We start from the raw sequence: 24887 nt of genomic DNA, 5'->3' as shown, positions 1-24887 counted from the left end.
ATACATATTTTAAACAATTTTTATGCTAGTATACTAATATTACAAATTTTCGTTATTCCTTTACTTTACTAGCCATCTTGGCTTCATAAACTAAAATATTTAAATATAATCAAAATGGATTTAAATGTATATTAAGTTCATCGAGTTATGCCAGACATTTTTTTCAAAAATGAATCGCATAACTTGACCGATGTAGCCGGAAAGTTATGCAATTCATTGCCGGCCTTTGAAGAAATTAAATCTAGAAAAAAATAAAGATAAATAAATATAAATATTAAGAAAAAAATATTTTAAAATGTATTCAATTTAAATAAGAGTTACGTTACAGTTCTACATCCAAGGGAAATCGTAGATATATAGGAGATTTCCGTAGTAATATAAGCGGGTCAATTGACCCATTTTCTTAAGTTTTAACCAAAAATAATTAAATTATTCAGGGGTAAGTAACATAATTCACTCGGTTCTGGTTGGAACGAATGTGAACGGCTTCGACGAAAGTACAAAAATGAAAAGAGTAAAATAAAAGTTAAAAAAAAGCGAACCGACTCCAAAATAACATAACATAAATTAATTTTTTAAAAAATTGTGCTAAAAAAGAAAAAATAATTTTTCCACTACGCCTTCAGCACAATCTTTTAAACTTATTTTTTGAAGTCTTTACCCAATTTTAAATAATTTAACACGTGTTACATATTACGAAATTACGGGTGAACGAAATGCGAATATGAAATTTGTTTGAATTTGCCGCTGACTTCAAAAAATAAGCTTCGAAAATTGTATTAAAGATGTAGTGAAATTTTTTTCAGTGCAATTTAAAAAAAAAAATATTTTATATATATTTTAGAGTCGGTTCATTAAAAGATTATTTTTTATTAAATACCATCTTGTTCAAATTCGCTTTTTGTAAAATGAGAGCAATTTGGTCGACACCGACTCTAATTCAATAATAATTTCTTACAAAAAAATTAATCATCAGATATAACATAGAAGTCCAAGATATAACATTAGGAGAAGACCAATTTGGTTTAAGGAAAAGTATAGGGACAAGGGAAGCAATTTTAGGCCTCAGATTAATAGTAGAAGAAAGATTAAAGAAAAACAAACCGACATACTTGGCGTTTATAGACCTAGAAAAGGCATTCGATAACGTAGACTGGAATAAAATGTTCAGCATTTTAAAAAAAATTAGGGTTCAAATACAGAGATAGAAGAGCAATTGCTAACATGTACAGGAACCAAACAGCAACAGTAACAATTGAAGAACATAAGAAAGAAGCCGTAATAAGAAAGGGAGTCCGACAAGGATGTTCCCTATCTCCGTTACTTTTTAATCTTTACATGGAACTAGCAGTTAATGATGTTAAAGAACAATTTAGATTCGGAGTAACAGTACAAGGTGAAAAGATAAAGATGCTACGATTTGCTGATGATATAGTAATTCTAGCCGAAAGTAAAAAGGATTTAGAAGAAACAATGAACGGCATAGATGAAGTCCTACGCAAGAACTATCGCATGAAAATAAATAAGAACAAAACAAAAGTAATGAAATGTAGTAGAAATAACAAAGATGGACCATTGAATGTGAAAATAGAAGGAGAAAAGATTATGGAGGTAGAAGAATTTTGTTATTTGGGAAGTAGAATTACTAAAGATGGCGAAGCAGGAGCGATATAAAATGCCGAATAGCACAAGCTAAACGAGCGTTCAATAAGAAATATAATTTGTTTACATCAAAAATTAATTTAAATGTCAGGAAAAGATTTTTGAAAGTGTATGTTTGGAGTGTCGCTTTATATGGAAGTGAAACTTGGACAATCGGAGTATCTGAGAAGAAAAGGTTAGAAGCTTTTGAAATGTGGTGCTATAGGAGAATGTTAAAAATCAGATGGGTGGATAAAGTGACAAATGAAGAGGTATTGCGGCAAATAGATGAAGAAAGAAGCATTTGGAAAAATATAGTTAAAAGAAGAGACAGACTTATAGGCCACATACTAAGGCATCCTGGAATAGTCGCTTTAATATTGGAAGGACAGGTAGAAGGAAAAAATTGTGTAGGCAGACCACGTTTGGAATATGTAAAACAAATTGTTAGGGATGTAGGATGTAGAGGGTATACTGAAATGAAACGACTAGCACTAGATAGGGAATCTTGGAGAGCTGCATCAAACCAGTCAAATGACTGAAGACAAAAAAAAAACAAAAAAAACATAGAAAGTGTGCGTATTTACATCACGTCATTATGATGTTTCTGACAATAAACAGATAGGTTTTAAAGAGAATAACAGACTGTTGTTTCAAATGTGCCAGTCGCATACAAGAATACAACTCTTAGTAGATGTATGTTAGTAAATGTGTCATATGGCAAAATAATTATACAATTTTTTAAAGAAAACTGTTAACTTATCTGTACTGAATAACAATTCTATTATCTAAGAAAAAAAAGTTGATCCCCGTCTTCAAATAGAATGTTTAGCAGAAATACATTACACAGTGAGATGTAAAGAAACTCTTCAAAGGTACGTTTAATTTATTACTCATTATTTCCTATATAATTTAACATTTTCATGAACTTTATCGGAATGTTAAAATTGCTACTAAAGTCAACTCCCGATTATCCGCGATAATCACCGTGAAGAGGATAGTGGATAACTCAGAATCATAGCAAAATCGCGGTCGATTCAAAAATAATATTTAATAGAGTAAGATTTATTAAAATGGCCTAATACACAATATTACATACCTGGTAATATTGTGTATAGGTTCACTATACACACTCCCACGTACCTGGTAAAAATAATATCCTGAAATTACAAATTTTCACTATCGCTAATACTGTACGTTAATAGATTGTACTTGCAATAATGCATTATTAAAACTTCAGTAACTAACGCGAAAAAAATACAGACACTAAAAACAGTTAATAAATTGTGCATTTTACTCTTTTACATTTTTTTTTTTTTTTTAAATAAGATGCGATCGATAGTTGTTTTAATAACTGAAAACGCTTACTTTTAATCGAACTTTGGGTTTGCGTAGCATAATCATCTCGCATAATGAACTATAGTATAACTATCGGGACATAAGTTGGCAGAAAAAACTAGTAGCATGCAGCAAACATTTGGAACGGTACTAGGCCGACTGAAAACATTGTCAGTTTAATCTATATGGTAATTATAACCAAAAATATACACGATGCTATTTAATTAAAACTAGTTAACATCCCAATTAATATTATTATTTTAAAGCACTTTAAATACTAATTTTTTCAACTCGCTATTGCTGTAACTCGTCGGTAGATTCTAAAGAGCTCGTGTCCGATTCTTAATTCACATATATCACAAAATTGTCGATATGCACATCATATAAATGTTCATCTTCAATGTACTATTTTTGAACGTTGACAACATGCTGCAGACATTGCTCCACTCAGTTTCAGATACTTTATGAAATTCCTTTTCAGCTAATTTAAGAACGTCCGACATGTTAAAAGATGTTTTTCTTTTTGTTAGTTGCACTTTCATTTCATTCCAAATCATTTCAATGGCACTTAAGGCAGGGTGATAAGGTGGCAACCGTAGAACTGTGCGACCATAATTTTCGAAAATGTCATCTATTAGAAACTTCTTTTGATTTTCATTGTGTAATTTTATAATATCTTATAATTAAGTCTTCGCCATAGCAGGAGAACAGTTAATTCGTTGTTCGGTCACCCTTTTTACTTCCTTGTACGAAGTAAAGGGAAGTATTATGATCGTGAAAAATTTCGGTTTTCAGATTTCAACAGAAATATTCATTTTGACCATCCCTGAATCCATTTTGACTAGTTTCGGCATGACGTCTGTACGTACGTATGTATCTCGCATAACTCAAAAACGATTAGCCGTAGGATGATGAAATTTTGGATTTAGGACTGCTGTAACATCTAGCTGTGTACCTCTCCTTTTGATTGAAATCGACTGGATAAAAAGTGTCCAAAAGCCCAAAATCCAAAGAATTTGGATTTTGGACTTTTTCTTAACTGCAGTAATAAACCCTCATTGAAAGCTTTTCAACGATTTATCATAAGTGGTACTTATTTTCATTTGTTCCGAAGTTATAGCGAAATGAAATTTTAATTATATTGGCCTTTGCAAGGGAAAGGTACATCGGTTAGAATTCGAGTTCATGTAAATATAATTTTTTTTTTTTTATTTTAATTTAAATATATTGATTTATTAATAATTATTAACTTCTGATTGTAAAAAAAGTTTTACAATAAATAATAATTCAATAATAACAATAAAAAAAAAATAAAAAATGAAAAAATGAAGTTATTAGTGAAATAAAACATTATCCACTTTTCATTTTAATTCAAAAAGTTTACAGAGGTACATAATTATTAATAAATCAATATATATAAATTAAAAAAAAAAAAAGTTAAAAATATATATGTTTATGAAGTCGGACTGGAACCGATGTGCCCATAGGTTAGGCTTCCGATACGTTCTCATTTTCACCGCAACTACTTAAGCGACGTGAAACAAATTAATATATAAACTAATGGTTCCGTTCCATGTTGAGCCGGTTGGTGCTGCACTCTAGCATCTACTAGCGCTGGCCGGCGAGTTAATTTAATATGACCATTCTACGTTAGAATCCCGCCCAGTGCGGTCGCATTATTCATTTCGTCCGGATGGACAATTAGTGTTAGTTATATTCTACGTAAGAATCCCGCACAGTGCGGTCGTGTTTTCATTTCAGTCCAAGGGGACTCATAGTTTCTTGGTAATGTTCAAGCAATTATGAATAAAGTACCATACATTCTTAAGTTTAATGTAACTATTGCAATTCAATCAAAATGTCAAGGGTGACAAGAAATTAAATGTAACGATTCAAGAAGAACATAGCGTTGCTTCATTTCATCATCTACCATCTCAACAAATAATGCAGTCCACACTAGCTCTAAATTCTACCACTAATATAAAATTCTGATACGAACACCACAAAAGAATGTGATGCAATGCGGTGTTCACAACAATGCAATTGTGTTACTGTTCACTTTATTAAAGAATTGGAGGATCGTATCTCACTTTCAAATAAAATAAGTTTAAATGAAGTGCAGCAAAAAATGTGGATATGTGATTTAATAGGAGTACAAGGAAGTCATATGGTGCCCACATTAGATTTTTTTAATATCGTTTTTTAAAGAATTAGAATTTGGCTGCTTTTGTATCAGAACGTTGTAATACGATGCGTTATCTAGTACAATGACAGACTGAGATGATAAGTTGGGAATACACTTCTCCCGTAACCATTTCGTGTACTTTTCGGAATTCATCGATTTGTGATAATCTTCTTTTTTATTTCACTTATACATAAGTAAAGCATTGTTAATGAATCCGTTATCACAGCCGGCATGAATAATCATTAATAGTGAGCCCTTGGATGCTGGTGTTTTCAGTCCTTCACGAAGGTTTGTTGTGTCTACCCACGATTTTGGTGTCGCATGTCTTAGTAATGCCGCGCGAGACTCCAATGTTAGACCGGGTGGGAGTGCGGGGTTTGTCCCCGGCTCCTGTGCAGACCGGAATGAAATTACGTTCCTCTTGTTAGGTCCCTAATTTGGTCGACTTATTTGGGTGTAGGTCTGAATTTCTATGCTATGAAAAACATAATTTTGATTGGTATGAGTGTAGCACTGATTTAACTTAAAACTTGAACAAGTTTTCTGAAGGATTCACACTCACGAACGATGTTGTCAAAGTTAGACTAGACGCGGGGTTCGCGCTTCCGTGGTCTCGGTTAGTTAGTTTGAGAGAATCCTGTTAGGTTGGGTGTAAAACAATCCGTTTGAGGCCTACGTGAAGGCAAAATTTGATTTGTATTTTACTGATTCAAATGTCTGCCGAGGCCTGGCTGATGACTGTGAGATGTAATCAGTTAGAGGGTCAAAAGACGACATCCGGTAAAGCCCCTCAGGGCTCGAATCGGAGGGGGTTGCGTGGCGACCGATAACATCACAAGGTGTCTTCCCCCTACGGGGTTGGGATGTCCCATGACTACTGTGAATGTAGGTTTCGTCTGTGTATAGAATCGGTCATCTTTCGGGAAACAGGAACATTTTTTGTAGAAATTTCATTCTTTGCATTTTAATATCGTGCCGTTCTATCACTATTTTCCAGTTAAATCTTCTGTTTTTTCCATCTACATCCCATTTTATGTAATATATCTTTAACTCTATTAAAGATATAAATCTATTAAAGGTTTTTATTTCCTTTGAAATTAATTTCACTTTCACGAGCTTTTGGCATAAATATCTCCACAGTAGGAATCAATTTCGGTCACATAAAATTTATTTATTAAATGCCTCAAAGCATCTCCGTCAAACGTATCAAAATTGCATACTGTACTGGGGCGATTTACGTGTTTTCTCGGCGAAACCAACACGGATGGCTTCTCAATTTCATTTGATTTCCCTTTGCCGTAATTCTTTGGGCCGTTCGTTTTGATACTTTTGTCGCTTGAACAAACGTATTCAGCACTTCAGTTTTCCTCTCAATTCCGGTTTCGGCATTGTTTTGTAAAATGAAATTGTAAACACTGAATACGTTTTTTCTCGTCTGAGTATGAAATACTGTGCCTTTTCCTAAATTGGGAATTTTAAAAGAAAATAACTATTGAAATATTAAAAATTTAAATGACTGAATTTATGACAAAGCCTTAAATGAAAACAACGCAATAAATATAAAAAATAAATCAATAACAGCTATTTCCTTCATTGAGTAAAATATACACCGCAATAAATGTTTCTATAATAACCACTTCTAGAACATAATCACAAGGGATGCGTACCGCATCCGTTCTCACCGCACTGATTATAATAGATTAAAAATAAGTAAATGAAATTTATAGAATTGCGTGTTGTGTTTACAACAATTCATACATAGTACATTAGTCTTGTACGATTCTATTATTATTAGTTACTATACAACAGAAATTAGATCTAGATCACAAAATTAATACATAATTTAGAAAAATATTCAACAATTATATACGCTACAGCAAGTTTATGAAATCTTTTTTTTATATATTACCGTACCACAAAAGACATAGAAAATGACAATGTTTTTAGATTGCTTGCAACAGAGGCCAATGCATGCAAAATGCCAATACATAGGCTTTCAGTCCCTGCGCCAACATATGTGCCGATGCGTCTACAGCATTATCTTGAAAACAAGCATACATTCAAGTAACAAATGAATGAAGGAGTAAAACCTATCGCAGAAAGATAAAAAAACTTTAAATTTTTAGCTTCTTAATAAGGTTTTATAACTTTGTTTTTTTTCAAGAAACATCGGAGTTGATAATCGGAGATGACTGTATGTTTAAAATATTAATAATATTTTCGTTAAATTTTAATTTTTTATTTCCATATCCACATAAATTTAATCACCTGGGTGAAATTATTGATGACTAATGAATGAAACAAAGAAAAAAATTAAGTAGTGGAAAGAAAGTAAATGAATCATTTCCTTTAAATTACATTTTTTCTCATTATCCCCTTATCTAGTATAAAGGGATCATTTTATAAAATGATGCATAAATAAGAAGTCTTGAAAGCAAAGTAAATAAAAATGAACATCTGCTTCAGTCAATTGTATTCAGGTGAGTAAAATTATGGACGGACATTATTATTTATAAAGTTTTACATCACGTAGCCACCTATTTTGGATTATATTTCTATCCATTAACTACTCTAATAATGTGCAAATAACTAAGTTCATTATAATAAAATCAAACATAGGTAAAGAAGGTTTTTACTTATTTTTTTAAGAAAATAATTGATCTCATTCGATGATAACACAAACTGATAAAATAACTTTACGTGACGTGGTACAAAGATACATGGTCATTTAGTAGCGATGTTATTAGATGTGACGGATGAAGAAACATTAATTAAGACATCTGAGAGTTAACAGTTGTTCAGAATTATATGAAACCGGATCAAACCGGAGAATTGTCTCATCTAGTTAAATTCTAGTCCCCTAGAGAGTGTATGAAACACGGCTTCCTCGGTTCCGTATACCCTTTGACTTCCCGTCTCACTAACGTCAGTCGTATACCTGTTACATTATAATTACTTTCGAATAACATAGTCTTTAATTATTCGGATGGTTGCTTAATATCTCCTCTGAAACAAAATATTTATATATTTTTAAATTTCCTTAAAGTCCACTTGTTTCAGGAGTCATTTTTTTAATTTTAATTCTTTACCTGTATGAAAGCATCTATATTTAAGTAATTTTCATTTTTTCATATTTTTTTTTTGTCTTCAGTCATTTGACTGGTTTGATGCAGCTCTCCAAGATTCCCTATCTAGTGCTAGTCGTTTCATTTCAGTATACCCTCTACATCCTACATCCCTAACAATTTGTTTTAGATATTCCAAACGTGGCCTGCCTACACAATTTTTTCCTACTACCTGTCCTTCCAATATTAAAGCGACTATTCCAGGATGCCTTAGTATGTGGCCTATAAGTCTGTCTCTTCTTTTAACTATATTTTTCCAAATGCTACTTTCTTCATCTATTTGCCTCAATACCTCTTCATTTGTCACTTTATCCACCCATCTGATTTTTAACATTCTCCTATAGCACCGCATTTCAAAAGCTTCTAATCTTTTCTTCTCAGATACTCCGATCGTCGAAGTTTCACTTCCATATAAAGCGACACTCCAAACATATACTTTCAAAAATCTTTTCTTGACACTTAAATTATTTTTTAATATAAACAAATTATATTTCTTACTGAAGGCTCATTTCGCTTGTGCTATTCGGCATTTTATATCGCTCCTGCTTCGTCCATCTTTAGTAATTCTACTTCCCCAATAGCAAAATTCTTCTACCTCCGTAATCTTTTCTCCTCCTATTTTCACATTCAGTGGTCCATCTTTGTTATTTCTACTACATTACATTACTTTTGTTTTGTTCTTATTTATTTTCATGCGATAGTTCTTGCGAAGGACTATCTCTTGCGAAGGAATTTAAATTCAGATCTCAGTATTGTTTCTCCCATTTCATCCTCCTCAACTTCCTCTTCTTCCTCTATAACACCATCTATCCGTTCATTGTTTCTTTTAAATCCTTTTTACTCTCGGCTAGAATTACTATATCATCAGCAAATCGTAGCATCTTTATCTTTTCACCTTGTACTGTTACTCCGGATCTTTATTGTCTCTTTAACATCATTAACTGCTAGTTCCATGTAAAGATTAAAAAGTAACGGAGATAGGGAACATCGTTGTCGGACTCCCTTTCTTATTACGGCTTCTTTCTTATGTTCTTCAATTGTTACTGTTGCTGTTTGGTTCATGTACATGTTAGCAATTGTTCTTCTATCTCTGTATTTGAACCCTAATTTTTTCAAAATGCTGAACATTTTATTCCAGTCTACGTTATCGAATGCCTTTTCTAGGTCTATAAACGCCAAGTATGTTGGTTTGTTTTTCTTTAATCTTCCTTCTACTATTAATCTGAGGCCTAAAATTGCTTCCCTTGTCCCTATACTTTTCCTGAAACCAAATTGGTCTTCTCCTAACACTTCCTCCACTCTCCTCTCAATTCTTCTGTATAAAATTCTAGTTAAGATTTTTTATGCATGACTAGTTAAACTAATTGTTCTGTATTCTTCACATTTATCTGCCCCTGCTTTCTTTGGTATCATGACTATAACACTTTTTTTGAAGTCTGACGGAAATTCCCCTTTTTCATAAATATTACACACCAGTTTGTATAATCTATCAATCGCTTCCTCACCTGCACTGCGCAGTAATTCTACAGGAATTCCGTCTATTCCAGGAGCCTTTCTCCCATTTAAATCTTTTAATGCTTTCTTAAATTCAGATCTCAGTATTGTTTCTCCCATTTCATCCTCCTCAACTTCCTCTTCTTCCTCTATAACACCATTTTCTATTTCATTTCCTCCGTATAACTCTTCGATATAGTCCACCCATCTATCGACTTTACCTTTCGTATTATATATTGGTGTACGATCTTTGTTTAACATATTATTAGATTTTAATTTATGTACTCCAAAATTTTCCTTAACTTTCCTTTCTATTTTACCAATGTTCATTTCTCTTTCCACTTCTGAACACTCTTCTTTAATCCACTCTTCTTCCGCTAGTTTGCACTTCCTGTTTTAGTATTTCTTAATTTTCTATAGTTCCTTTTACTTTCTTCATCGCTATCATTCTTATATTTTCTACGTTCATCCATCAGCTGCAATATATCGTCTGAAATCCAAGGTTTTCTACCAGTTCTCTTTATTCCGCCTAAGTTCGCTTCTGTTGATTTAAGAATTTCCTTTCTAACATTCTCCCATTCTTCTTCTCCATCTTTATCTGTTGTTGATCCTAAATATACGAAATATTTCAACTTCAGAGCCTGCGAGCAGGGTCGTATTGTTAGCAAATCTTAGGTTGGTTATACGTCGACCTCCTATTCGCACACCCCCAGACAAGTTTTCAGGTTCTTCCGCATGATATATGTTGAATAAGATCGGAAAGAGAATACATCCCTATCGTATTCCTCTCAACATGTAAAGGAGCACCGTTGTGTCATTCCAACTTAATCACCGCGCTGTTCTTTACATACAGGTTCCAAATGGAGTAACAAGAAGATCAGGAACGCCCACTTCCTTCAGTACTCCCCAAATTTTTCCACCTGACCAAGTCGAAGACCTTGGCGTAATCTAGGAAGCACGTTACAAGAGGAATGTTGAACTCTCAGCTTTCTTTATCACCTATCTAATACTTAGAATTTCCTCAGGCGTACTGTTTTCTTTGACGAATTAGGCTTGCTCTACAGGAATTTCTCTGTCCAGATAGTATCATAGACGTTCATGGAATATATACAACAAAACTTTACTAGAATGTGAAATCAGAGAAATAGTTCTACAATCTTTGCAGCTCTTCTGTGGTTTTTCTTAAGTAGGGGTATGAATACTGAGGTTGCCTACTCATCAGACCATTTTCCAGTCAACCATACGTATTTTCAGCTCTGGTGTATAGTCGTAACACCCAATTCAAACGTTATTTTGATAATTTAAATTTTTTTACGCTTGATGTCACCACATAAGCTTGAAGCTTGTGCGTGGGATACACAAACGGAATTTTTTAGCGTATGAAAAATGCCAGGCTTGACTGGGATTCGAACCCAGTAACTCCGGATGAAAGGTCAAGCCACTCGCGCCACGTAGGTCGGCATTGTGACGCTATCTGAGTCTGGTGACTTGTCTCTCAACCTCTTTATTGCTTTCTGCACCTCCTATTTCAGAATTTCTGGTTTTCTCTTGGACACTAAAACTACCTCTGTGAGCAATGCTTGGTTGTTACGATAAAGGTCCCTGCCGTACTCTTTCCGCGTTACCTCTTTTAGAACAGATTGTCGTACTTCTTTATTTACCTTCTCTGTGGAGCGTGTTTTAAAATTTTTCTCTTTTTCTAAAAGGTGCTTGTTCATTCTCGATATATTTTTTACTGAACTTGACTTTTAGTTTCCGTCTTTTGAATTCTGAAAAGACTTGTCTTCTGTTTTACTTGCTTTTCGGCCTCTGGTACTGTAAACATGCATTTACACCACCGGTGGTGATTTTCAGCAAGAACAATGTTCTACGTTCCCGTCGTCGGGGCTGATAATGATCGGTGGCAGTTAATCAACCTGCGCAGTTGTAGAGTTTTCAGCTGCGTAGTGCGTTGCAGGAGGGCCACCGTCGTTAAAATAAGGACGTTTTATTAGATAAAACGTATTACGTAGTTCGTGAGGCCAAATTTATTTTGCGATCCTCTGGCACGTCGGGAAGCTATTCGCTCCGACCTCGCCGGTTGTCACGCATTAGGAGCTTCTTAACTTTTGACTTTCGAGCGGGACTGCATAAGAACAGGCAGGCTTGCTCTGAATAAATTGCTAGAGTTCACCTGTCTTGACTCAGGTGATAGGTTCATTCAAACTGCAATTATGGTGCCTGGCAGTGCAGTCGGTGCCTTTTCTATTTTAAGAAGCTGTAATGCCGAGAAGGCATTGAACTGCCATTCCCTGAAGGGTGTTACATCCTAACCCGTTCCCGTTGACACAGATCGAGTGGTTTCTCGAATGGCATTGAGAAAGGTACCGGGGATTGATCAGCTTGTCCTGGATTTTTTCACCATCTGTTACCTGTAATAAGAGAGCCGCTTGGACGGCTGTTATTGAGGTGCCTTAGCTGAGACTGCTTTCCGATTGTTTGAAGGCAGCTTTGATGAGGGTAATCTTAAAACCTGGATGGGATGCGATTGAGGTCGGCAGTTATCGATTACAAAGCTATTATCTTTTATCTGAAGAAAATTAAAATTAAAAAAAAAAAATAATAAAATAAATAGTTATATTTCTATTAAACTTAACACTTCTCTTTTTTTTTAATTTAGGAAAAAATAGAAATAAAAGAAGTTAAAAATCTATACAGAAAAAAAATTAAGTTATGAATTTATTAATAAAGTCATTGGTAAATTTTTAACAAATCGTTGTATAAGAAATTTTAGGATAAGACTCACCTTTTTAACACAAAGTATAGAAATTTCTATACCTACGATCTACACAAACGTATAGAACCGTACAAAATCTTACAATAAAGAAATAAAATGCAGCGCCTGGTAAATACTGGCATTCAAAGACTAATTAGTATTATGGGTTAAATATTTGCGCTACTCATAAAAAAACAGAACTATTACCAATTACACACACACACACCCACACAAAACACACACACAAAACACACACAAACACACCCACACAAAACACACACACACCCACACAAAACACACACACACAAAACACACACATACACACACAAAACGCACACATACACACACACATACATACACACACAAAAACACACATACACCCACAAAAAAACACACACACACACATACACACTTAATTTATATAGATGGAAAATATTTATATATAAAAATTAAATTTTCCACTTAATGCATTTTATTTATACATTCGGCTATATTTATTTTGTACTCTGCTGGTAGAATACAATTTTCTGAATTATTCGTGTATGTTTAATGTGTGGTTATAAAATCAATGCAATCAACAACAGCAGATTGCAATCCAAATAAAAAAGAAAACCAAGGGGAAATAGAATTTATAATTTATAATAGGCTTACTGTGTAAAGTTGCTCAGAATTTAAATTAAAATTTTTTTCCTATGTTGAACACATTTTTGTAATTTAAGTTTCTATTTTATTATTTAAAAAATAACTGATCAAAATTTATTAATAAAATAAATTTAATTAAATTAATTAATTTTAATAAAATCAAAATTAATTTATAAACTATTTTAGCAGGCTTTAGCATAACTTAATAACAGTATATTAAACGGCAAAATAAAATCAAATTCAACACATCCTTTTTTACAAAATTCTAAATAAGGGTGTTTTTTTTTTTAGAACGATAGAACATTTGATAGAGATAGCTGTCATTTGTTTTGTTTGATGCCATTTTGATTTATCATTTCAGATCAGTGAGAATTGGTAAATGATCATAGAAAAACGGACGCCGCAACAACGTTACAAATTGTGGAAATATATTATGAAAATCAATGTTCTGTTCGCCAAACGTTTAGAGCACTTCGTAATTTTTATGGTGCACATAATCGTCCATCAGAGCAACTTATTCGTCGAACTATTGTAAATTTCGAAAAACATTTACTCTACTCAATGAAAAACCAACAGCAAGACAAAGATCTGTACGTACAGACGAAAATATCGGTGCTGTCAGTGATATTGTTGAAGAAGATTCGAATGTGTCTATTCGTCGCCGTTCTCAACAACTTGGACTTTGTCCATCCACTACATGGAAAATTCTACGTAAAGATGTAGATTGGTCTACACTCATACAAGATGCAATTGGTGCAAGAACTAAGCAGCAAGACCATATTAAGCGTCGTTTGCTTGGTGAATGGTGCCTAAATCAGCTGGAAACTGATTCACTATTTTATCGAAAAATGTTGTTCAGTAACGAAGATCATTTCTCATTAAAAGGTTATGCGAACAAACACAATTACCTTATATGGAATAAAACCAATTCTCAGGAAATTTACGAGTCTCCATTGCATCATGAAAAATGCACTGTATGCTGTGAGTTACATGCTGGAGGCATCGTCGGTCTTTATTTCTTTAAAAATGTGGCCGGAGCAACTGTTACTGTCAATGTGATCGTTACAGATGATCAGATGAACAATGATCGGTGACTATCTGTTACCACATTTGCATGACATCGACCTGCAATAGTTGTGGTTTCAACAGGATGGTGCCACACCTCATACTTCTACCGAAACAATCGATTTATTGAAACAATAATTTAGCATAAAAATTCATCAAAGCTAAATTCAACAAAATTATTTCACGAAATGGTCCAGTGAATCGGCTTCCAAAATCATGTGATCTAACGCCAGTCGATTGGACTGTCGTGTACCGATACCGATACCGTAGTAACGGTACAATTATCACAAAAAGAATCGTAACTCGCCAAAAAAAAGAGTTACTACTCTAAATTTAAAAATGTTTTCGCATAAAGAAAAGCGTTAAAATTCCTTATAGGCTATAAATTTTGTTCTCGTAAATTTCACTTTGGAAAGAATTATAAAATTATTTAACCTCAAATTAATATTTTCGCCAAAAGAAAGGTGAAATTGAACATTTTAAGACAAGATTTTACCCTGTAATTAAACAGGGATAAGTAAAATACATCATGGAGGAGGAAAGACAGCGTAAATGAAGTATTTTCTGACACCGAACATTATCGTTAAAAAATCTTTGTAAATGCCGCATTATTGATTTAAAACGAATAATAGTAGATAAAAAATTGGTATTATACGAGGGTAAGTCAATTATTATCCGCAATCTAGTTATCAATTTTATTTACATGTACATCATTTTTCAACATAGTCCACTTGCATTTCAACGCACTTGGTCCATCGTTGCACAAGCTTCCTGATGCCCTCATAAAAGAAGGTTTTCAGTTGAGCTGCGAGCCAGGAATGCACTGCTTCTTTTACCGTTTCGTCTGAGGTAAATCGACGGCCCGTTAATGCATTTTTGAGTGGACCAAACAAGTGGTAGTCAGAAGGGGCAAGATCAGGACTATACGGAGGCCGAGCCGGTACTTCAAAGTTGAGTTTCTAGAGAGTTTCAATAGTGTGGGCAGCAGTATGTGGACGGGCATTGTGCAACAACACAATACCTTTCGACAGCAGTCCTCGGCGTTTGTTTCGAATTGCAGGCTTCAGCTTGGCAGTAAGCATCTCACTGTAACGCGCACTGTTTATTGTCGTGCCCCTTTCCTCATAATGTTTCAGTACTTGTGAGTCCCAGAAAACCGTAAGCGTCAGTTTTCCTGCGGACGGTTGGGTCTTGAACTTATTTTTGCAGGGAGAATTTGGATGTTTCCATTCCATACTCTGCCGTTTACTCTCCGGCTCGTAATGATGGATTCGTGTTTCGTCACTAGTGGCGATTCTGTCTAAGAAGATGTCCCGTTCGTTACCATAGCGATCCAAATTTGGCAGATGTCCAAGCGCGTTTGTGTATGCAACTTTGTGAGTTGTTTTGGGACCCATCTTGCACAGACTTTATGAAACGCAAGCCTGTTGTGGATGATTTCTTAGGCAGAACCGTGACTAATTTGTAGACGATGTGTCACTTTATCGATAGTTACTCGTCTGTCTAAGAAAACCGTGTCACGTGCACACTCAATGTTTTCCTCATTTGTGGCTGTTAATTGTCGTCCGGCTCCTTCGTCGTGCGTAACACTTATACGACCATTTTTGAATTTTTCTATCCATTCGTAGACACTCCATTGCGGCAACACACTGTTTCCGTATTGTACCGAAAGTCTTCGATGAATTTCTCCACTGATACACCTTCCGACCACAAAAAAACGGATCGCTGAAAGTTGCTCTTCTTTGGTGCAAACAGAAAGCGGAGCAGCCATGGTTAACAGCAGGGCAGCGATAGTGGAACTAACCTAGCAGCATCAAATCTGCACAAACATAATAACAATTAAACCACGCATGCGTCATCTACGCAACACGACAGTACTACCAACATAAAAAAAATAAAAATAAATTGCGGATAATAATTGACTTACCCTCGTATAATAAAATAAGCTCCTAAACTAAAAAAAGAAAAAGAAAGCCAACAGATTTCGTTAAAGTTATGTTTTTCTTTATTAATTTTTAAGCCAATTCGAAACCTATTTGAAAGCGGTTAATAAAGTTAAAAAAAATTTGCTTTTATGTTATTGTGTATTTTTATATCAAAAGTTGAACGATGTAAAATTCAAATATAAATCTTATTTTTTATAAATGTTAAAACACCAAACGTAGTAAATAAAAGTTTGCACTTACAGTGTTATCAATGCCTTGGAAAGATGTCTGATAATAACGTTTTTTCAAGTAATATTTGTATTCATCGGGACTCTTTACTAACGCTTGATCTATGTAAAGTGTCAATCGTATTACGACTTGAATCACCATGGCGACGAACAAATTCTTATGGATTCTGGTTCTGTTATTTCTAAGACTCCTGTAACATAAATAAATAAATAAAATGAGCAAATAAAGTGTGATTGATAAAATATAAAATTTTATTAAAATAATTTTATTGATTAGATATATGATTAAAGAATTATAATTCTTTTGGTGAACTAGTAGAGTGACAAAAAAAATCTTTCAGTTAAAAAAAAAGTAATTTGAACGATATATAGAGCGATGTAAATCGCAAAATATATAGAAAAAAGTTAAACAAATTTAATAGGTTGTATTAATAACGTATACTCGGATTTTACACTGAACTGTTTTCACAGCGTAACAATTCGTACCTTTGTGTTTACCAAATAATAAAGTGTGAATCATAAAAAAATTTAATTTAACTTGTTCGGGATTCAGTTTATTGTCAAACAGAATTTCATCTACTTTGCTACGTTTACGCTTCGGCAGACTCACGATTAGAGAAAAATTCTACTATAATACAAAAAACTTGTTTTATCACAATCGTTAAATAATTTATTAAAGTGGAAAAGATCAGTAAAAACAGGAATAATTAAAGATTTCTGTAAAGCTATTTGTAGGATTAGATTTCTGTTTCAAATTACTTAAGAGGGAGAATAAACTTCAACGAGAGGTTCTAATGTATTCTAAGAGAGAAGAATATTTGCTTATTCTATTTACGAAGAATAAAAAAATTCATAAAATTCCTAGTTAAATGGCACAGTACTTCGGAAAGTTATTTTTGATGGTTAATAGGGCAAATTACAAAGAATATTGGTATTTTTTCATTCGATTTTTAAAATAAAAAAAAGAACAAAAAAGGATTGGATTAACGTTCCTGGTTTTGCCCTTAACAGAATTTTATCTGAAATTCACCAAAGGTTTTTATTTAGATATCGACTTAATTATGAAATAAATAGTGTACAGTTGCAAAAAAATCAAAATGTTCAGTAGACAAAATTGGGTCAGATTTGAATACTTTTATCAGATAACGCTTTTATCTTAAAAATTAAGTATAAATGAAAAAAAAAAATCAAAAAATTTCAGTAAACAATTTTGGATCCCGTTTGACTTTTATGCTAGACATTGATATATAAAGTTTCTAATAACAGCTAGAACTAGAAGAACAAATAAATTATCGGAAATTATAAAAAAAATTATTTCTTAACCGGTGTCTCATGGGGTCTTCTCTTTTGAATAACTTTCTATTTGGTCTGCAATAAACACTAGATGCACGTAGAAAATTGCATCTTGAAAATTAAAGTACAAAAAAATTGATATTTTAAGTACGGATCCCATTCAGCGCTATCATTTTTGGTGTTTAAAAATTTATTTACTGGAGTAATTCAATAAATTGCTTTAATTTAAAGCAATGTTATTCAACAATGCTAAAAAATTGTAGTTTATAAAAAAAAAATTGGGTATTAAGATACCTTCTCGTCCGATAGAATCGAAAATAAAGAAAAAGTTGGGAAATACATGTATAAGCAACCAAATATTTTTGATAAACTTTAATTTTTTTTGTTAAAGGATAAAAATTTGTTTAAAAATAATGCTGAATATTCTTCCATCACTTAATTCGATTGACTTAACAAGCACTTTCATCATAATAAAGCTTAATTTCTTTAGATCATTCTGTTTAGTTCTGTTTAGAACCACCGTAAGGTATTACTTCAAAGGATGATATATATTAATGTAAATGTGGTGTAGTCTCGTACAATCTTAGGTCATCCATACCTTTTATACGGATTTGAATATTAGATCGTGGATATTGATGTACTTTACGTTTCAATTAATCACATTTCTCAGGAACGGTAGACCTGAGACTGTACAAGACTACATTTCACTTACATTCATTCATACATATCATTCTCATTCATCCTCTCCTTTCCTAAAATGGGTAAACTATTCCAGAGATGTCTGGTTAATTGAGACCCAACCACCAAAGAGCACCGTTATCCACGATCTAGTATTCAAATACGTATAAAAACTGAATTTACTAGGTTCTGAACCTTAGAACTCTCGTCTTTAAAATCGGCTGATTTGCAATGACGTGTACACCACTAGAACAAACCTGTGGATCCTCTCTAGATCACTATATAAAATTTCAAAAATTACTACTATTGCCACCAATGTCATTGGTTTAAAAATGAATGTGCTAGTAGGACGTTCATTTCGTCACTACTAGAAAATATAGATTACAAGCGGATAAAAGTATCTAAATACAGTGCATGATATCTTAAAATGTGTATTAGTGTGGTAGAAACAAGTGTACGAGTTCGGAAAGTGACTGAAGATAAAGTTCTGTATCTGTATAAGTGTTTTCTAAATTAGTCCCACAACCACGTAGCGACAAGTGTGGTAGAGTATAAAAATACAATTTAAATACATTTCATTTATGTTAATTAGTATTTATATGACAAATACTAGTAATATAAAACGTTTTGTAAATTATAAGCAGATAGATTAAGTAGAATTTCAGTTAGAAGTGAATACGATTTGTTAAAAACACGTGGTTGATCTAAGAGTTGCCACGTGCTCGGCAATTTAGGTTAGTTTCCGATGTGCGCCAATCTTCTCTCGAAAAACTTCTCAACAAAGAAGTTGAGTATTAGTATTAGTCTGGTGAATTTCCTTGTATATTCTACGGTACCAATCTAGAAGTAGTTGCATTTGTGGGCTTGCCCAAAAAAGTCGTAGGAGGAAGACAGCGAGAGTCAGTTGATCATTTTTAGGGAACAACTTTAGGAAATCTCCGATCATGGCAGATTTCCAGCAAGTTAAATAGTCCAGGCGAAAGAGGAGGCCGGAGCCTTTTTCTTCAACTTCCTCGACATCAGAAGATGAAGAATCCGCGAAGGACACAGGAGCGCCCACCCGGGCAGTAAAGGCGAATTCACTAGTGGAAAAGTTTCAGTTCGAGAAGGCCAGACCAGGCAGTTCTGCCCCGATGGTTAGGGCAATGCAGGAGGAGCTAGATAATTTTCTGGTTTTCGCAGAAACCCCCCGCAGAGTATGCTCAAAGGTGCAATGAAATTTATTCCGCAATTCCGGCGTTTTAAAGATGTTCTGTCCGCATTGGCGGAAGGTTATGAAAAGCTGGCCTCCCAGCTCAAGGAGGTCAAAGTTATTCAAAAACCGGTCTCAGTCCCGGCCACAGCACAGCCTAGGTGCTATGCTGATATTGTCAAAAATAAGCGAGAATACAGTCAGCTGCAAAAAAACCGGAGGTACTTTTCGTGAAAAAAGCGGAGGGGTCCACCAAGTCCAGCAAAGACCTAAGAAAGGACTTTCAGGCTGCTGGCCTCTGACACGCATGATGTCGTTGTCAAGCTTGCCGTGAATGGTTTGGACCCAACAGTTGTTAGTTCTTACTCCAGTACAGGGATCCCACTGAACAGCATTTGGAAAAATGGGGTAGGATGCTCAGATTGGTATAAGGTTGTCCGATTCTGATACGTGTTGATACGAACGCCAAATCGCCTCTTTGGCACAGTGGGATAACGGATGAAGGCGGTGAATTGGTTGAAGTTTTCATCGCGCAGCACAATTTAGAGGTTTTCAATACAACGGGCGAGTTGGCTATCTACGCCAGCACGGTTAATGGGTGGAGGGTCTTCCATGGTACCAACATTGATGTTACTATTGGCAAGGTTATCCCTGGTAGGATGATTCAGAACTGGTCTGTAGTTGATGATTGCACGAGCGATTTCTATAGAGAGAACGTTCCTGTTGAACAGGGATGCTTCCTGTACAGAAAAGTGAACTGGCCTAAATTTTCTAATCATCTTGCGGCCAAGCTTCGGATGTTTACTCGGAGCTTGGATGAACTCCCGTTAGAAGAGTAGCAGAGGGTCTTTCTTTGGCGGTTAATGAAGCCGCCGATCAATCCATTCCCCGAGGTACAGGTTGAGAGATAGTAGCTGGTTGGTGGACTCGGGACTTGAATGTGATGAAGCAGACTGTGGGCCGGCTCAGGAGAACCGCACAACGTGAGGGCGACCCTGAACGGCGTGCAGCTCTGCTTGCGGACTATCGCCGAACAAGGACTAAGTACTTTCATAAGATTAGGTCTTCTAAGCGAGATTCCTGGCGCTCTTTAGTGAATAAGCAGAGAAATAAGGTCCCAAGTAGCTTACTTAAAATGTAGAACTAGGCGCCGGGTTCGTGTTTCTACTAACTCGGTTAGCTAGTTCAGAGGGCAACGATGTAGGACAGTCAAGACAACGATCAAGAGGCCTGTAGCGAAGGCAGAAGCTGAGTTAAAAATCACTTAAATGTCCACTGTAAAGTGGACATTAATCATTTAGAGGGTCTGAACACGACTCCCGTTAAAGTACATCAGGGCTAGAAACGGGGGGGGGGGGGTTATGGAGACCGGAATCGTCATAAGGAGGGTGTCTTCCTCTACGAGGGTGGGTATGCCACTACATTAATATAAATTTTTAAGAAGAGTCATTTCCGAAGAATTTATGTTGAGAAAGCTTGGAGATATTCAAAATAAGACCAACAAACGAACACATTTTCCGAAAATTTCTATAACCCTTTTTTATGTTTTTACTGGTCTTGAAAGATCGATTTTTTTTCTAACAGCCCGATATCCCAAAAGTTGGTGATCGCTATACTTTCTCTTTACACAGTAGTTACGCTGGAGATATAGTTAGAAAGTAAAAATAATCTATTTAATAACAATAAACAAGGAAATAATTAAAAAATTAAAATCTTGTATATTCTTATTTTAATTTCGACTTTAGGTCAAACTGAATAAAATGACCGATATACTAATCCAAAATTAGGCCATAACTACTAAAAGTAAAAATTTAACAAAAATTTAATTGCTACTCATTTCATATCGTTAAAAAATTAATAGAATATATATACTTTTTGGTCAAATATATTGCTTTAATTTAACCAAACTTTATGTACGGATCTTCCCTATTGGAAACACTTCACCAATATGACAGTGGAACTATAATTTAACAGCTATCTCGTTACTTATCAGTGATGAAAATATGGAACGAAGTTGAAAGTATTTGGAAGCAATGAAATAATTTTTTTGTTTGATTTTTTTAAATAAAATTAATAATCTTATTTAATTTCTATAAAGAGTTAAGATAATAAAACAAACAGAAAGCTATTTGCGATTACTCCAGAAATAAAACATTTACAATTGAATATTTGAGTTTCCTGCTTTTAAAAGCAATCAGTTTAAACGTTTTATTGCTTTACTTCTTTTAAGAAAAAATTCTACTACATTTTACTCAGCATATACGAGTATGTCTAATGTCAGAAAAAAAAAGTTGAAGTGTTTGAGCTGAGAACTCTTTAGAAAACCCGATAAGTTGTGGAATCGATTTTTATTTCGCTGTGACGAACATAGTGCCAGACGCAAGGTGTTCTCTGAAAATTTTTCTATTACACCAATTTCATTCTTATCTCACATTTGAACAGGCTATCTATCATGAGCGATTTATAAATATTACTTTTAGTAGACGCAAACTTGCATGTATTTCTCAGTACTATTACATATTTATATGGCATTAATTAGCTATTAAACGCGTGTACAATACATATATATATATATATATATATATATATATATATATATATATATATATATATATATATATATATAAACAAACAAACGCACACGTGCACATACACACACACGTACACAACCTGTATATACATATTTAAATTTTAGACTTTCTCAAACAGTACGTATAAATAAGATTATAAAAATCAAATGCGATGAGCTCTAATGTCTAGCGGGACAGTAGATCTTGGTCGTTCCTGATATCGATTAAAAGGTTGTTTGGAGAACATCGCGTCAAAGATGGAATGATTTTGTTGCTTTCTAATGCAAGCTACATAGAAGCAGATTTTGTTTATACCAAAGTGACGGATCATCATTGTCTACGAGTAACATACCGCGGGACTTCAACGAAACGCACCTGCAGCAAGACGGGTAAATGAATGATGGACTGCATCGAGTATTCTGAGCAGTGGCCCGAGTAGACGAACAAGCCATGCAACCGTTGTCCAAACGGGAACGAATCAGAGCTCGGTAGAAGCGCAACAGGCAAACTCGATCAGCTCCACAACGAGTATTAGATAGAATTCGCAGCATGTCTAGCATTTTTAAACATTTTATCTTCAGCTCCTTTAAATATGATATCCACGCCAGTCGTTGGTCAAATAACAGCCCTAAAAATCTTTTTACAAGGTTCAACTGTTTCTTTGTGTAAAAAGACAAAGTTGATGGTCAACATCAACCCCTCAACCGGGAAAAGCAAATGCATTTCGTTTTCTCCAGGCAAAAGGTGAATCCAATCATTTTACAGCACGATTACAAGCGGGTTGTTGTGTTTTGGAGCAGCCAAAGCAGCTCTCGGCAGTGGCCAAAGTTTTATAACGAACATAAATTGAAAAATCATCTGCAAATAACACACACATAACGGGTAATTCTCACGCAGTTTATTACACATTTATGGCTACGGTAAAGAAGGTAACAACAATCAGGACGATTACTTAAAATATTCCGTTTTCTGGCGTGAAATTTTCGGATACCGTCATTCCAATTCGAACTCGAAAGGACCGATTATTGAGAAACCTCTGATAAATGCAAGGAGATTCCCTTATATAACCCAATCATATAGTGTATTTAGGATTCTTATCCACCAAGCCGTGTGGTACGCCTTTTGGATATCGAAAAATACAGCAACCAGACGTTGGCGAAGGCGTTTTGAATAACAAATTTCAGGACGACTACATGATCGATAGAAACAATATACTTTTGCGGAATTTTTCGGGGGAAATTAGGGTGTTTCTGTCAAGGTACCACACTAGATCACAGTTTACCATTCGATCCATCAACTTGCATAGGGTACTGATCACGGATATATGAGGATAACTTGAGGGCAATGATTTATCTTTATCAAGTCTCAGTACGGAATCACCAATGCTTCTGACCAAGAATCTGGAAAAACCTGGTCAGAAAATATTTTATCAAAATAGACAAAAGATGTCGTAATGCAGTATCTGGGAGGTGAGATAACATACTGAGCCTGATATTATTATTTCCAGTGGAAGTGTTACGCAAATTTTTCAAGGGATACTTCAGCTTATGAAAAAGCAAAAGGATAGTTTAATTCATTTTGCAAATCTTCCATAACAAATTGAATACTTTCTACCTAAAACCTGTATATAATAAACTCAGGATGTATGACAATACAAGGAAAATTGACATAAACGAATTTCCAAACGTATTCACCACATCAATTGGCGAGGTAACAAGATTACTGTTGTTTTCCAATCCAATCGGAAGCGGAAACTGCCCTGATGCACACATGAACCGAACTTTTCCCCATAAAACTGATGATGGAATTGTCCTAGAATGGTATCAACATAATTCAGCCACGATTTCCGTTTAGCACAAAGAAACACTCAACACATACTCTCGTATACCGGAAGGTACAGGCAATTCTATCGTAGGCGTTCGATTGAAATTACGTAAAGCGCCGCGACTATCCCGTAGTGCATTTCTGCACTCCTCTGCAAACAACTGGCTAGTTTGTGGATTGCACTTCCACTCTATCGTATTGTGGTCGGAGGAATCTTTGTAACCTATGCAATCCGCTTTCCTAACCACTCTTTTGCGAGGGGGAACCTGACGCAAATCACTATTTCCGACTGAGATAATAACTGGCCTTTGATCACTTCCAAACATGTTTGTTGACACCCGCTGAGTAAAAGACGTGGAGGTTGGGATGCGCAGCATTCCTATTGAAATCAATGCACGAAAATGTACCTGATGAAGGTGACATAAACCTGTACGATCCTTCGCACTGCAAGCAATGATCCATGTTCTATCTCAATCGATCAACTACAGTATCTCAAGAAGAACATAATAATCAGCCCCACGAATAGAGATGGTCGTTGAAATCGCCATTTATTAGGGAGAGTAAAGCAGTCTGTGTTAATAGATTGGACAGATCAGAATGACATCGGAATTTGGTAATAATCATTTTTAATGGTCCAATACATTCCTGCTACTGCAGATGTTGTAGCTAATGGAATCCGTGTGGCTAATACGTCTTCCTTCAAGAAAACAGCCACACCTCACGTTCTCTTCCCTCAGTTAAATGATCGCATCTCTCGTAGACGTAGCCGCGAAAAGACACTTCGTCCTGGGGACGGATGTAAGTTTCCTGGAGACAACATCACTGAACTTTATTCTTTTAGAAAAATTTCGATATCCTCACGGCAAGTGAGGCACTGCTGTGGGAAGCTAACCTAGAGATATATATCGCTGA

The 24887-nt window shown here is 34.8% G+C and overlaps 1 protein-coding gene across 1 annotated transcript in view; it reads right to left on the bottom strand.

The window, feature by feature from the left end:
- The window catches only part of LOC142320360 (PDF receptor-like), a 1017753-nt gene that overhangs the window by 110617 nt on the left and 882249 nt on the right, over positions 1 to 24887 (bottom strand). Inside the window, exon 7 of the mRNA XM_075358068.1 lies at positions 16432 to 16609. Coding sequence (XP_075214183.1) covers positions 16432 to 16609 — 178 coding nt within the window. The remainder of the gene's footprint in view (positions 1 to 16431; positions 16610 to 24887) is intronic.

Source organism: Lycorma delicatula, chromosome 2, assembly GCF_047948215.1.
Source record: "Lycorma delicatula isolate Av1 chromosome 2, ASM4794821v1, whole genome shotgun sequence".
In the NCBI taxonomy this organism is placed as follows: domain Eukaryota; kingdom Metazoa; phylum Arthropoda; class Insecta; order Hemiptera; family Fulgoridae; genus Lycorma; species Lycorma delicatula.
Note: the sequence above shows the minus strand (reverse complement) of the source record. Positions and strands in the feature narration are given on the sequence as shown.